Source organism: Corvus cornix, chromosome 7 (genome assembly GCF_000738735.6).
Source record: "Corvus cornix cornix isolate S_Up_H32 chromosome 7, ASM73873v5, whole genome shotgun sequence".
Lineage (NCBI taxonomy): Eukaryota > Metazoa > Chordata > Aves > Passeriformes > Corvidae > Corvus > Corvus cornix.
In genome coordinates this window covers 16893020-16908401 of record NC_046337.1, presented here as the reverse complement: position 1 = coordinate 16908401, position 15382 = coordinate 16893020, and the positions used below count along the sequence as shown (strand labels likewise).

The 15382-nt window shown below is 35.7% G+C and overlaps 1 protein-coding gene across 2 annotated transcripts in view; it reads right to left on the bottom strand.

Annotated features, from left to right (window-relative positions):
* Window positions 1-2665: 2665 nt before the first annotated feature.
* The window catches only part of PSMD14 (proteasome 26S subunit, non-ATPase 14), a 46658-nt gene continuing 33941 nt past the window's right edge, over window positions 2666-15382 (bottom strand). For both annotated transcript variants that reach the window (XM_039555088.1, XM_039555089.1), the window contains 5 exons: window positions 12132-12239; window positions 8917-8991; window positions 6473-6598; window positions 5289-5351; window positions 2666-3095 (listed from right to left, as the gene is read on the bottom strand). In XM_039555088.1, the coding sequence (XP_039411022.1) occupies window positions 2997-3095; window positions 5289-5351; window positions 6473-6598; window positions 8917-8991; window positions 12132-12239 (471 nt within the window). In that variant the 3' untranslated portion in view covers window positions 2666-2996. The remainder of the gene's footprint in view (window positions 3096-5288; window positions 5352-6472; window positions 6599-8916; window positions 8992-12131; window positions 12240-15382) is intronic.

The window sequence follows — 15382 nt, the reverse complement described above, 5'->3', positions numbered from 1 at the left end:
TGTTGTCCCCTTAGTGGTTTGGACTTCAGGTATTTTACAGACCACATCTCTTCCCAGGTGACATCAGCAGCCGGCTTCAAATTCCACTGACAGATAATGCAGCCTGAACCACTGCATAATAAAACCGAACCACCGTGTAATTGCATGAAGCCAGACTGAAACTTTGCAAACTCAAATCCAGAGAAGACTAGAACCAGGATGACTTGTCAGAATGTGTATTTCAATGCTCACAAATCCCGTGGCCATTTATTTTTCTGTTGCTTAATCGTGAGCTACTTCAGTTATTTGGTGTTTCACAGATGCCGACATACACACACTCTGCAAGGAAATTATTCTAATAAGATAATTTATGAAGCAAAAAGCAAGCAGTTCACTGTTCTACTCGAGTGGTTCAGCGCATGCAACTTTCCATACACCACCTTCTTTCCATGTTAAGAGAACAGTTTCATTATTACCAGTTCTAGCTAATGTTTCCGACACTTGTTTCACCAGTGCTCACCCTTCCCTTTCCCTGTCTGAAACAACAGAATGGTAATGGACTTATATAGGCAGGAGATGGACCAAAATGCAGATAAACCTTCGGAAATGCTGCCCTGAATTACAGAGCTACACCCATATAGATGCAGAGCTGCAATGAATTCAGTGGTATACTGCCAATCACACGGAAGTGCTAATATATGCCAAAAATCTTCAGTGCACAACTCCTAAACTGGTATAATAGGGGGGATATGCAATGGCAGGTGGTGTTACAGAATCGTCATAGAATGGAGTGAGGTTTGCTAATACAATATGCCCGTCCTTCGTGCTGACAGGTGACAAGGGGTCATGCTGCTAATGAAGGTCTGCTCCATTGCGGCTGGAGGCTCAGAAGGTGGCTGCTTGAAAATCTCTTTCTTCCTCCAACATGGTATACGGGCTGCTGCTTTTCAGGTTACAGCATACACACATTCTTCCAAATCCTCTGTGTAGCTCCTAAAGCACTGGACACAAATAAGGAAGGATGCCCCAAAACCCTGCATTTTTATTATTCATGTAACATCTTGGTAAATGGAAAATTGTGCCTCCAAGTTAAACTGAGGAGTGAATAGAAAGCAGGGTACCACAGCAAATGCTTATACTACGGGAGATCTGCGTCTCCAACAGACTCCCTTCAGCTACCCTCTGCAAGATGTACATTTGTCAAAATTAATTTAGAATATGTAAGACTCACTGGTTTGTCTCCCTGCTTACACCAGCCTCTCACGCATGTATACACTGCAGCACTGCGCTAGCTCCTCTCCTGTTCTGCAGTGCCATGTTACCCACGACCTGCCAAACTCTGTCTCCCTCGTGGTGTTACACGTGTGTGTGGGAGTAGAGAGCGGCAGGGATGCAGAGCCCCCCTGGCAGACGAGCCCCAGGGCAGGTCCCGCGATAAGCTCCTGCCCCATCTCACCCCGGGCGTGCGCATCCGGCAACGGCAAGGCCTGAATGCAGCCCTCCTCAACCACCCGCAGGCTTGCAGTGGGAATCGCCAGAAAGAACATCCATTTAACTACACACAGGCAAATGTGGTTTGGTATGTCTCCATTTTCCCAGTCTGATATTCCACTGCCTACTGTGGGGGCAGAGGGAAGGCCATAAGGAGGGCAGCTGCAAAAATCTGCATGTTTCCCTCTGAAGTAAATGCACGCTAAATATACTTTGAGAGAGAGTTAGTCTAAAATAGTAAATTAAAAGGCCTAAATAAGAAATTTCAAACAAAAGAAAAATCTCTGAATGGTAAAGAGTAAGTAAATATGGGCATAAACTGGAAAATAAGACAAATTTATGGGTTATTTCTTTAGTATGCAAATAAGAAGTCAATTAAAAAAAATTATCTTCAAAAAGAGGTGGAGATAGTTTTATAATATTTGCCTGCCACTACTGTTGCTGTTTATTAAAAAAAGCCCCAAACAAACACTAAAAAGAAGAAGAAAACTTCTGCCCAGACAAAAGAATCAAATCAGCCTAAGCAACATCCAACACTTGAAAAAAAGAAGTGCAATGAACAATTCCAATCAGTACCTGCCCAAAACGCAGTCACTCCCTAAACCCAGTTATTTGGCTTTGCCTGCTTCAAATCAAGCAGTCAAACCAACTGCCTTCTTTCAAGTGTTTCCCTCTCCAGTTAGTGGAAATGGTTTTAGATGTCATATTCTAGTTGGGACTCTTTCCATATATTTATATATATGGACATCTCATGTACGTTCTCTTTCACAGGAGGGTGGGTTCATGTAACCTAGAACAGCCTCTGTCACTTTAATGTTTATTCTCAGAATACTGCTATTTATGACACCGCTCGTGAGAGTTCTGTGATTCAGTTATCAGCAACTGAATTAATTTTCTTAAGGTCAGTTGTCTTCTGTAGATATTAGGGTTTGAATAATATTCAACGGGAGCTGACAGAGGAATTTTCAGCATTTTTGGTTTTGTACATCCTCAGAATTCTGCACTATGATTTTTTTGTTTTAATCTCCATGAGAGTAACTGGTAATCAATGGGAGCCAAATTCCAGTAGAGAATTTCTGCTTTCCTAGCAATTAGTATCTCAGTAGTTTTACAGTAGGGAGAAACAAATGTTTACTAACACTTTTTCTTGTTTGTTAATTCCCGCTGTCCTTTCTCAAAAAAGACTGTCCAGAACTTAAGACAGATTTGTAAATGTATTTTTATTATGTGGCAACAATCAAAATATATATGTACTACTAATTTTTTCCCCCAAATATTAATTGAAAATGTAATACATTTTTCCCCACATTGTGTTCTTGAATGCTTTGGAATCTGTGAGGACCCTGACATAAGAAACTGAAGCAAATGCACAATTAGAGACTGAGAGGTGTTATAGTGCTGCACTTACATTGCAAATGAAGTCAGATGTCTCCATTTAATCAAATAGAGCCTCAACAGTCTCTGTTTTGTGAGTATTAGAAACAATAAACAAATATACACAGAAAGCATCACAAACAGTAAATCGGTTATTTAAATACAACTGTATCCAACATAGCAGCTAAACACTGGACAATGTTTGAGGTCATCAGTACATCCACATGCTCTTCTAAATGACGTTTAGGGTCCTGAAATACAAAGGATGCCATGAGAGGAATGACTGAAACACATCTCTGAAAGATTTCATTTACTTCAAGTCTATTTAAGATGTCTGTGAGTTAATGGAGTCAGGCCAGTAATGCTCCTAAATTTTCCATTCTAGGAAGACCTAGCAAATGACTGAATTTCCATGAACAAAATTTTATTAATTCATACTAACAGTTAAGTTGAGGATAGGTTTAGGAAGTAAATTTCTATCCAGCATATCAAGAGTAACCGTGGCAGCTGTGAGTTAGTTTTAAGGACAACACACAACATGTGAATTTTACTATACATCTCACTAAGGCCAATATTTTAATCTTACTTCTGGTACATTGCAATTTGTTTTCAGATCTTTGCACAAATGTGTGTTCCAATCCTGCAAAGATTCAAGAATCATCTAACACAGTCTTTGAATAGTTGTGTTGACTGCAAGAAAACTAGCATATCTATACCCATAAAAACATGAAACATGAACAATGCCCTGTTCAAATGCTCTTAGGAATTGAATGTTAAGCCTGAGCAGTTTTCTGAAAATACATATCCCCACACACTATTACTCAATTGATGTAGGCATTTGTGGGCATCTGCATACAACAGTAAGATTATTTCTGGTTGAAAATCATACCCATGCACTTCTTCAGTTTCACCACTGATATTAAATAATTAATCTCCAAATACTGCAAAAATATCAGGCATACTTCAAAAACATGTCTGAACTTTATTACAGTATCATTGTAGTAATTCTTGTGTGTAAAGAAATTAAAATACAGAAGACAATCATGCATGGGAATTGTAACTTCTTTAAAAAATGGAATTATTGTCAAAATGTAATGAACCCATCTAAATTTATATAGAAGAGTGCTACTGAATCCATGTATGCTGACCTTCTTAAATAACTCATTTTCAAAGATCAGACGGTTCTCCAATATTCTTTCTGTTCCTAACAAATTATCACCTAATAACATAATATCCTTATTGTGAGTGGCTGCTTGTTTACAAAGTTTTTTTTATCTAAGTTTCATAAAAAACCCCACTTGAAAATTACTTCACTGAACCATTTTTTTAATTTAAAGAAAACTTAAAAATTTTATCAGGAAAAGAATTATTTTCTTTTTGAAGAACTGTATCAAAATAGAGTTTTTTTCACATATGCGTAACAACTAGTGAAGCTCAAGTTCTGTTTGAGATGACATCATAACCCTTAAAATACAACCCTTCTTACATATTTTATATGTATATATTTATGTATGTGTAGGTGTGCATAAACTCCATTGTTCTGAATGCTACAGAAATACATGAGTGACTGAACAATAGTGCAGATGTGTTATGACATTGCTGCTAGAAGCTGACACATAAGAGCAATCCAGAATCTTTTAAATTCTTCTACTGTTACTAGCAATACGATAAGTACTGGTTCTTTAAGGACACACTAGATATTTTAAAAGCTATGTCTTGTTTCCACTGCCCTTCTTGAACACAAGCTCTTACAAATTGGCTTTGCTCTCCTCTTGCTCACGAAAGCACATTTCCTCAACCTTTATGCTGAAATCAAATGTAGAAAGAGTTTTTTGTTGAGTCTTTATAAAGACATTATATCCTGACATTGCAAAGGGATGGAATGAATTGAGTGGGTGTTTTCAGTTTCAGCTGTGGTCCTGAACAGTTTTCTTCAAACACCAATACAAAGGAACTCAGCCTACCTGCCTATGTGTGTCTGAGAGCTAAGCATTAACAGTGTGTTCATGAACTGAGGACAGGGGTGAGCTGGCTCTTTAGCCACGACAATGTACAAACACCTCCCCCCACCTCTGTTTCCATGATTACCATTTTTTAAGTGTCTCCACAGTTTGGGTCTCTCTGACACAGACTTGGATATCTTTATGCCTCTTAGAAGAAGTTAAAACAAATGAAGAAGGAAAAGGGAAAACTACTAAATCTCAACACTGCTCCTCAGTATGTAACAAAAACACACGTAGGACATGGCTTGCAGATATTCTGCCGATTACCTACAGTCAAAGGCCCCGTTCTTTCCATAACCTCCAACAAAAATAAATGTATTATTTGAAGCACTGAGAATATCATGCACACAGAACTGAAATCACCCATGCACATGTAAAAAATTAGTATTTAGAATGAACGAAGCATATCATTCCACCTCACTCTAATTCATCACACCTCACCTGCTTGCCAACATTTTTTATTGCCAGCTGTTCAGGTGTCATCTTATCTTCTTCTTCAACAGCCTGTGAAAGAAACACAGAAAAGGTCAGTGTTTCAGATTTCGTTTACTTTTTCCCCAAGCCACAGATTCTCAAAATACAATTCTGTTCCTTAAAAAAAAAAAAAAATCAAACAGCAACACATTTCAGAAAGTCAAAAGGAAAGGTACTTCAGCTTTTCAGCAGACGTGGTTTTAATTACTGAGTGTTAGTGCAAAAGATCAAGGCAAATACTTACGAATGGTCTTATTGTCAGATATTCACCAAAATGTTATTAAGCAAAAATCCTAAATGAGCAGTATCAATAGTTAAAGATAGTTAAAACCAGTTAGAATAGTAAAGCAGAATCCAACCCAGCATTATCTATACTGTTTCAACTACTGGAGATTTGATCTCAATAAATTTTAGTACTGTTTAAGGTAATGTATTTTAATACATTTTGATACTGTTACATTGCCTTCAAATACGGTGTCTTCATAAAGTTCATCCACTAACTTAACTAGTGAATGTAATACTGAATTTTGGTTTTAAGGACTTCTAAGGAGTTGAAAGAATAACACTTGTTAAGAAATACTGACATGATTACTACTCATAGAATGCTTGTTGAGATCTAATACTTGTAAGAAACATTTCTAAGTGTGTCAGTATTAAAACAGTACAAGTAGCTGTGATTCCTCTTACTGACAACACCAATAACAAATTTTTTATCTAAACAGAACACTGAATTGGGCTCTGGAATGTGTTCTAAACACTTATAGTAGACTGATGCAGATAGATAACCTTTACTCTGCTACAGTGACCAAATAGTCCTTGAAGGGTTGAAAAATACAACTAACTGCTCATTTTGATCTACAGAAATCTTAAATTCTCGTCACTAAGTAAAAATACAAAATAGATGTGATTACTCACATTTCAAAGCAAAGTGTGTTACAAAACACTTCGACAGTTTAGGGCAAAAAGTCTGGTGGCAATGCCTGAGGAGCTAATGTGGCAACTTCCCACAAAACCTTAGGTAGTTGATTAGTACGAGCTACAGTCATTCTGAACAAAGCTTGTGATAATCAATTCCTTCTGAAATTAAGCAACTAATTTCTTCATTTCATAAACACAGCTACAGTTATACTATCATTATGGGATATGAATACCTTGTTATAATTCTTAGCTAATTCTAACATCTCCTTCACTACTGTTTCATTGAGTTTGCAATGTTCACTGTAGTCCTGAAGTGTCAAACCTTCCATCCAACTCTTCTTATGCAAATTTAGCAGCATCTGCAAAACAAAACCTCTTTAGAGCATTCATCATAAAATACTTTCAGAATACTATGAAGATCTCTTTGACAGAAAACCAACTTATAGCAAGAAGAATATAATAAAAAAATATTGATCTTACAATGTCAATGTTTAAATAGAGGAAATACAATCATCAACTATTCTGCTAGAGTAGATGATAGACTTGCATACTTTTTAAAGATCGAAACTTCTTGAATCCTAAATATGTAAATGAGGCATGGAAACATGGGTCGCATTTACTTTGACAGGAATATATAGATTTGTTTTCTGTGATTTGTTATTTTTGCTGCAGGTTGAGAATGCACAGTTGCCTTGTAGCAGGGCTAAAAGAAAATTGAATACTTTAGCCGCCATATGAGGAACTCTGACAAAGTTGAAAAATATTTTAATGCTTGGGTTAAATTCATAAATTAGTTATATAGGCTACACTGATTATCTGATCTGTATGCAAGCAACTGACAGTTATGATAAAATGAACTTTGAAAGTGACCAAAGCATGACTTGTGTGTCTTTGCCTCATACAAAATAAACAAACATAAAAACCATAAGATAAAATGCGCAGAGGTTTGATGGTGATGAATGCAGGCAGTATTACAAATATTTGAAAGGTTTTACTTGATACTTTGATGTCATTCTTGAAAGAGTAAAGGAACAGCTACAACAGCAATTTCTTTATTTTCATGAACAGAGAAAGCGTATTTTGTAGATCTCCTGTACACTTGATGATTGTAGGAAGGACCCTTTCAGCAAACAGTTTCAGCTTGCCTTCAATTTGTGAACATTTACTAGACATTTTTGAGAATGGGTATGCCCTGTAATTGGTATCACCTGAATTCAGGTACCTGTTCCATCCTACATACAGTTTCCAAAGAAACCTGGCTTTGGAACACGTGAACTGAGTTGAAAGTTTGTGTCATAATTTGTGTTAGCAAGATCTTAGCTACTGACAGAAGGAGTCGTAGGCAAACTGCATATGGACAGTTTAGCTAGGCTATCTTGATTTTAAAATTATGGTTTGGTGTGATGAGCTCCTAATCTAATACATGAAGCATGTACTCTTCTTACTACAGATGGAGATAACAGATCACCACCACCATGAGGGGGGTTTGAGATATGTATGAAGCTGCCTTATGAAAGATGTGAGAGAGAGTTGTTGCCTCACAGATTAAAGTTTTCCTAACTTGGTCAAGATAATTCTCCTACTTGCAAAGGTAACAACTTACTTATGTAAAGCCACTGCTGAAAATACACACCTGGAACTTCGAACAAGACTGGATTTGCCAAACTGTTGCATTTGAATGGAAACAATAACCCCCTGGAAGCCTCATGGACATTTCCTGAGAGAGCTGGTTTTGTTAGACCAGTTATGCTTTTCAGTGAGGTTTTGAAAGTCTGATACTGCCCTGCAAAGGGTTATGCATTTCACACATTCTTTCAAACTCCCTAATTTGCACACATACTCCTCCACTATTTGAAACTGGGTTTTTTCTTATTATTTGTACCTCTCTAAAAGTCTGCCTTCTGTGAAAAAACGATTCTGACCATTTCATCATAAACCCTGAGATCAATTTATAACCCTAACAAGGCCATGAAAATGCACAGACATATCAGAGAACATACACAGAGGACACAATCTGGCTTTTCAAGAATTAACTTCTGTAGATGATAAATAAGCTTTTTTTTTTTTCCCCCATTTGTTTTCCTGGTTGAGACTCCCAAGCAAGATTTCGCTTGCAACTTGAAGTTTGATGCAAAAGTAAGAGAAAACATTTGTTGTCAGTAAATCCATAATATTTCTTCTGTAAATGCAGGATATTCAGTGACGTCTTGGGGAGTTCCAATCATACCAACTGGAAGTACCTTCTGTCAAAGTGATTATAGCAAATAAAAACCCAACATCCCTTGGTTATACATTCCATTTTGGAAAACACGGTTAAGAATTCTCCTAGCTTCAGGAATTCCAGCCTGTGAAAACTGAAGGCAGCTAGTATATCTTTCAGCTTCATCACTGAAAACTTGAAACTTTGGACGAACTTAAGTGCAGAGAACAGCATGACAACTTCCAAAAGGTGGACAAAAATGTTGTTAAATTATTCATATGGTCATTAGAATGTGGTTTTGGAAAGTTTCATCATCATGACTGTACCACCAAGTGCTTTCTGGAAGAGAAGCCACCTATTCCAGGAGAGTTAAAACAACTACTGAAAGTAACAGCCAGTGAAATCAGAATATTGCCACAAATCTTAAAAAGTTTGTATAAAGTTCCTTTTACTCTGAATTAAAGCTGAAACATTTACCTTCTGTTCTAGTTCATTCTTCCTGTAGTTGATGGTGATGGAATAGTAATGTCTGTTTAGTCCATGGATTAGTGCCTGCAAAATTTAGGGGAGAAACTGAAGTAAATCACCCACTGCTGAAACGAAGAAGTATCAGAAGGAGAAAGCTAATTTCAATACAAACATCTTTAAACATCACTCAAATAAAAGAAAAAACACAAAGAAAAAAACAGAGACTATAAGGAAATATGAAGTAAATATACCTGGTTCTGTTTCTCTTTTTGTGTTCATTAACTGACAGTTATGCTTTCTATTTCTAAACCACAGCTTTTTTTCACACAGTAGCAACTATAATAAGAAAAAATGGTAACTGCCTGCAAACATTTGACCGATACATATGCACAAACATATTTCTCTCAAATCCTTCCACTCTCAACAAATTTGGTTATCACTCCTATTAAAATATTCTGTTACAAACAAAAGATTATTTGCTATCTATTTATTTATAGCCACTGTCAACATTCCCAAGTTCATTTTCCAGGGTACAATATGAAGAGAGAGTAACTGAAGCAAGTAAAAACCTCAGTTAGACAATGTGCATCAAATTAACTTTAGGTATTAAAGCTAATTTTATTTTTTAACTTTAAACAAAAAAAACCCAAACCACCTTTTTCACTGTAATTATGCCCTCTGCAAATACAATCTGATCAACTGAGATTAGTTTTAGTGATATCTGTATGCATGTATTTTCTCTTTTGCTCACACGCGTTAGATACTTCTTTTTACATATATGACTTAAGGGTGAATTGTATTAATATTTGGGGGTGTAAAATTCTATGATCAATCCTCATCACAACTAAAAGAGTCTATTTTCAAATAAAATTTTACACATTAAGTATACATTTACAAACAAGATAGGATAAATCATATATAAAGTATGCTGAATTAGTGATAAATACTTCTTCTGTTTCAAGCATTCCACCTAAATATGTTTAAATATATATTTAGAACTACACAAAATCAATGTGTATTTGCATCTTGTGCAATTTAATATTTCAGCATTACAAAATTATCTGTATGAAAGCTGAAACTGGTTTCATACATACATTTTAAACAGATTTCTATTGCAAACACATATACAAAGATACAAAACTACTTGAAAAGTTATGAGAACCAGCACTTACAGAAAACCACTACTTGTGCAACTTATTTTAATTAAAATTGTAAAATACAGGTTTTATCATCAATAAAGGAATTTATAGTTGAAACTATTAGCAATAAGTAATTTCCACTGCTATTTTCTTACCACACTCAAAATGATTGCATATGAGATTTTGGTGTTTGTATATAAATTCAAGTGTAGATACTTAGGAAGTTGATTTTCAAGCTCTTAAAATGTGACAAACAGGTTTGCCTTCTCCCACTATCCTCTCCCTTTCCTCTCTCCTTCCAAAAACTACCCTTTAAAAGAGTGGGCAAATGTAAAAGATAAACAACTGTAAAAAAGCTGTTGATAAGGGAACACAAGAAAAAACTACACACACTGTCTTGGGGTGAAAAAAAGGGAATGAAGCCAAGGCGTGTACTATTCTATTATTCTTCTTCTTGAGATTTTAAGTAATGTCTCATAATTCCTGCTTCTAGCCCAGCTGAAATCAGTATTTAGTTTGCTTCTTTGCTCAGCTGGGTCAGATTTTATTAATGGCTTAAAATAAAAGCAAAACAACACTGTGAGAGCTCTTGCAGCTTTAAGAACAGAGTATTATTTAAAACTATGATTTTTATCTTAACAGTGACATTTGCAACAGCTCACTGTCAGCTTGCAAAAAATCAACACAAACAAAAACTACCCATTTTAACAACAGAAACCCAAAATCCCATGGCCAAAATATGCCATGCTGTAGTGACAGTGATCTTAAAATAATGAAGCTGAATAATACTGCAGGGGTTTCCAAGGGAGAGCATTACACATGGTCTAGAACAGCCCAGTTAGAAAAGCCCTGAAACATGCAAGCATGGGCTTGCCTACATCCAATCAAGAGTATTAGCTGCTTATTTCATACTCATTATTGTTCACAGTTTTGACCAATACGAAAATCAAGAGTAAAACACAGCTTCCTGAAGAAGACACTCTTTAAAGACTCTTTTTTGCTAGCATTTATATCAACAGCAAAGGGTTTCAATGTATTAGTAACAAAAAAACTGCTGATCTTTTGCAAGATAGGGGTATGGTAGTCTAGTGCCTCCCAAAGGATGGCTCTCTCAGAGCACAAGTTCAGCACTTATTTCAGTTCTGCTCTGACTAGTGGATGGTCTTTTTCTTGGATGTTTAAATAGCAAATATTATTTCTATTGTTCCAATAATGGAACAAAAAGCAGGAACTGGTCTTCATGGTTTCAAGGACACATGCTTTTTAGAATACATAGCAAGGGGGAGAAGTTTTTTAAAGGAAAAAACACTGAGGCAGAAGAACGACAGGGATAAAAGCATTAATCACTCCAGAGGATACTTGTTTCAGGACAGAAGCTATTTCTCAAAATAAAGGCTTGCTTCAATGAAGACCAAAACTTCTGTCTTTCTAATGGAAGTCAACTTCAGAAATCAAACTTTGAATACTTCAGTTTCACAAATGTGTATTCAAAAGAAACATTACAGCAGAAGTCAATCTGGCATCCATTTCACCCATTGAATATTCTCCTCCACCATTTTTTCAGCAAATTACATGCATTACATAAAAATCAGAGATTAATTATTTAAGACACAATACAAGGTTTAATCTGGATTACATAATAAACAAAAACCTCTATAAATTTAGAGCAAAAAGAAAAGAGAGAACTTTTTTCATAATTTACTTGAGAGTAACTTATCTTGAAGAAAGCTGAGATGTTGATAAGCAGCAGATTTTAAATTGCAGGACTGAAAACAGTACCTGTTTTGCATCACATGTTATGTCATCAATTGTCACTTTTAAAAGTTTGCATTTCCATAAATTTATACTTGAATCTTTGCTGTACACATTAAATACATGCATTCACACTCAGGTAGCTAATTTAGGGCTCAATTTTAAACCCTTCACATATACATCTTCATTGATCAATCACATCAATTATAAATGCATGTGAAAAAATGCAATAGAGAGAACAATAAATAGTTTTTAACCTACTGATTTAAGTACCTTTCCCAAAAATTGATGAATAAATTTTGCAATTTACAGGAGTATCAGCCCTAGGTTTACCTGAATAGACGGCTTGTTTAAGTGACCCAGATTTGAAGTTGTTTGTCTTGGTTCATGTCCTAAGACCATCATATTAGCATTGATCAGCCTGAAGGCATCAATAACAACCTGTAAAAACAAGATGTCAAGTCAATTCTTTTTAGAAAATGCAACTAATAGAGCCAAGCAACAGTGGACAAGGCACAATCAACTCTCATCTGTTTTTGGCCTTTATCCAGAAAATCATTTAATTATAATATTAATAAAAAAGAACCTCCTGCTGGCTATGTGATCAGCACACTATACTACCTCGTATTGTAAGGTGACACCAATTATTACCTTTTCCATGGAACTGTAAGTTTTATATGCATTATATCATCATGTAACATTGAATTTTACGTACAGTTACTCTAAGCCTCAAAACTATGCATATGTTTGTCACCTAAATCTTATCCAATCAAAATGAATGACAGAGAGAGACTAAAACTGAAAGTGAGCACAAGCTAAGGGACCAAGTCTAAAGCCCAGTCCTGTCACATCAATTATACTACCACAATACTTGAAATGACAACAAAATTATAGCCAGCAAGGAACTTGCCCCATGTATTCCCTTCTAGTCAGATGCTTTTTGCTTCTTGTGACTACGAAAGGGTCTATAAACTGTCTGATGGATTAAAAAGTCCTTGTCAGTGTCATGCTCAGGAGTAAAAAAGAGAGTAAAAGAAAGCCAAGGTCATTTATGATTTAAAGGTACATGGTAGGCAGTATTCAGTGCTATTTTACTGCAAATAATGTAAACCCATCACTGATTTATACTCCGTCCTGTGCTAAATTTCTCTATGAAAATTTTTGGAAAGAGAAATTCATGGTCCCATGCAATAAAACTCCCATCCCTATCCAAAACCTATAGGAGCTGAAACAGAGCTAAGAACATAACAACAATACACTCAAACCCACTCTTACTGTGTCCTGACCAACACAGGTTCATAACTGCAAGATAGGAATTCTTGTTTAGGTTCCAGTCTTTTAACTGGACCACTGCAGGCACAGCCTTGCACATCCACTAAAACAGTACCAGGCAGACTTTGCAGGCATCTTGTCTGTATATGTTTGAAGAGTTATTAACTTAAATCTCATTTTAACAGTTTTTTTCTATAATAATTTTTATTCTTTTCCTCTCCGTACTGTGAGTTGGACAACAACAGATGCATTTACGTGGCTTGTTTGATATTTTGAGGAATTAGACTTGAATCTTGCTTATGTTGAACAAATAAGAAATCAACCACTGTCACTGAAAGTCTGCACTGAAAGTGACACTGAGTCTCCTACCTTGTTCCAGCACTTTCCTCTCCATTTACACAAATGTTAATAACTAAATAATGTGCAGATTTGAGGATTACAAGATAAATATTGAGGTCCTTCATGTGGAAATTAAATTAATTGGCAAGTATTTATAATAAAAAAAAATCATCAGGTGTAAACAGAAAAAAACCCCAAACTTATCACCTGTTGTATGTACTTTTGAGACCCAAGTGAGACAGTGGTGTTGACTGACTGAGTGCCACTAAGGGCTATTGCTTGGTCTCTCAGCTGTTGGCCAGATCCACCTGCATATGCCATATCTTCAAATTGCATGCAGAAAACCTTCCAAAAAAGATCTTCTTTATTAAAAATGTTCAGTTGTGACCCAGTTAAAGTGAGTTACCAGTGACTTTTTTTTCCCCCTGAACAATAAAAACCCCAAATTCAGATTTAGAATGCAGCAGAAGCATGCTATCTGATACCAATGCTACAAAAAAAGGAATTAACATTTAGAAGAATTTAACTCTCAAAAATATCTAGAACAATTACTACATATCTATACATTCTTTCTCATAATGTAAGAAGTAATTTTTTTTTTTCCTTTTTTACCGTTTTTCTCTGTCTCAGAACACTTGTGACAAGCTTTCGTACGTATCTTGGTATTCCATTTTAACCAGATGCTCTAATTTATCAACACCTGGAAATGCCAAACCATAACAACCAGGCAGTATAAATTAAAAAGTCAAGCAAAGCAAAAAAAAAAAAAGAAAAAAGCACACCACAGATTCTCCAGAGACAAGCTAGATAATGGAAAAAAACTAAGCAAGCAAAAATTTACCCTGAGGAGCAAGAAACATGAACTTGGCAGTATACTATAATGACAAGGAGTTGTTTCATAGCTTACTAACAGCCATGCTTCTAGACCTGAATTTAACTGAGAACTTCACTAGACAATGTTGAGCTTATCCAAAAAGAATGGCATTGTGCAGCATGGATTTGTTTTGGGACTTGAGCCATGTAAAATAAAAAAAATTATTAAACTTTGTTTTGATAAGAAAATTCAACATTTTGGTTAGTTTTCAGATTAGTTAAACTTCACATTAAAATATGAGAACAAGTTGCTGAATTATTTATGAGGGATACTCAATATTGCTCAATCATCTTAATTCTGACGAGAAGTAACGTTCATTATGTTTCAGGTACAAGCTGCATGGCAATATACTGCACTGTCTATCTGTCCTCCTGAAGGAATGCCATGCAAGTATTTCCTAAGTAGAAAAAATATAAATCTAACAGAAAGCCATATGAAAAACTGAAATCACAAATCACAAATATGCTTTTAAAATTGCAATTCCTGCAATCTCAGAGGGGTACAAAAAGTACATGTGCAAATGCTATTTTTCATCTTAGTTGCACTCTGATGACCAATGGTAACTAAATACTTTAACTACACTAAGATTAAAGGAATTTGCTGCTATCACTATAGCAACCATCTTAAAGAAACTAACATGCTCAGCAACCTGGAGGCTAAATTTAGACCTAATACACAATAAAAACATAAATACAACAATAAATCCTACATATTCATTTCTATGAAATGTAGTTGCTTTTTTCACAGCGAGCATAAATCAGTCCCGCCTTTAGAGGATTACATAAAAATAAATAGACTCATTAATGTCCAGTGTACTAATGAGCAATGGGTGAAGTAGGTGTTAATTATGCCACAGTAAGATCCAAGAAAAAAGCCCCAGTGAGCACTTGGAGGTGTGTACAAGTTGAAGTCTCCTCTCTATGTTTGTGTATTTCGAAGTACAGAATGATGCAGGCTGATGACAGAAACATGGTCACCCCATATTCTATGATGCAAACTTTAGATGCAGTATTTTGAACAAAGAACTTCTAAGGATTAATTAAACCCAGTACAAACCACCACTTGGTTGCTTAGATTTTTGTTGTAAAACGTCAGTATT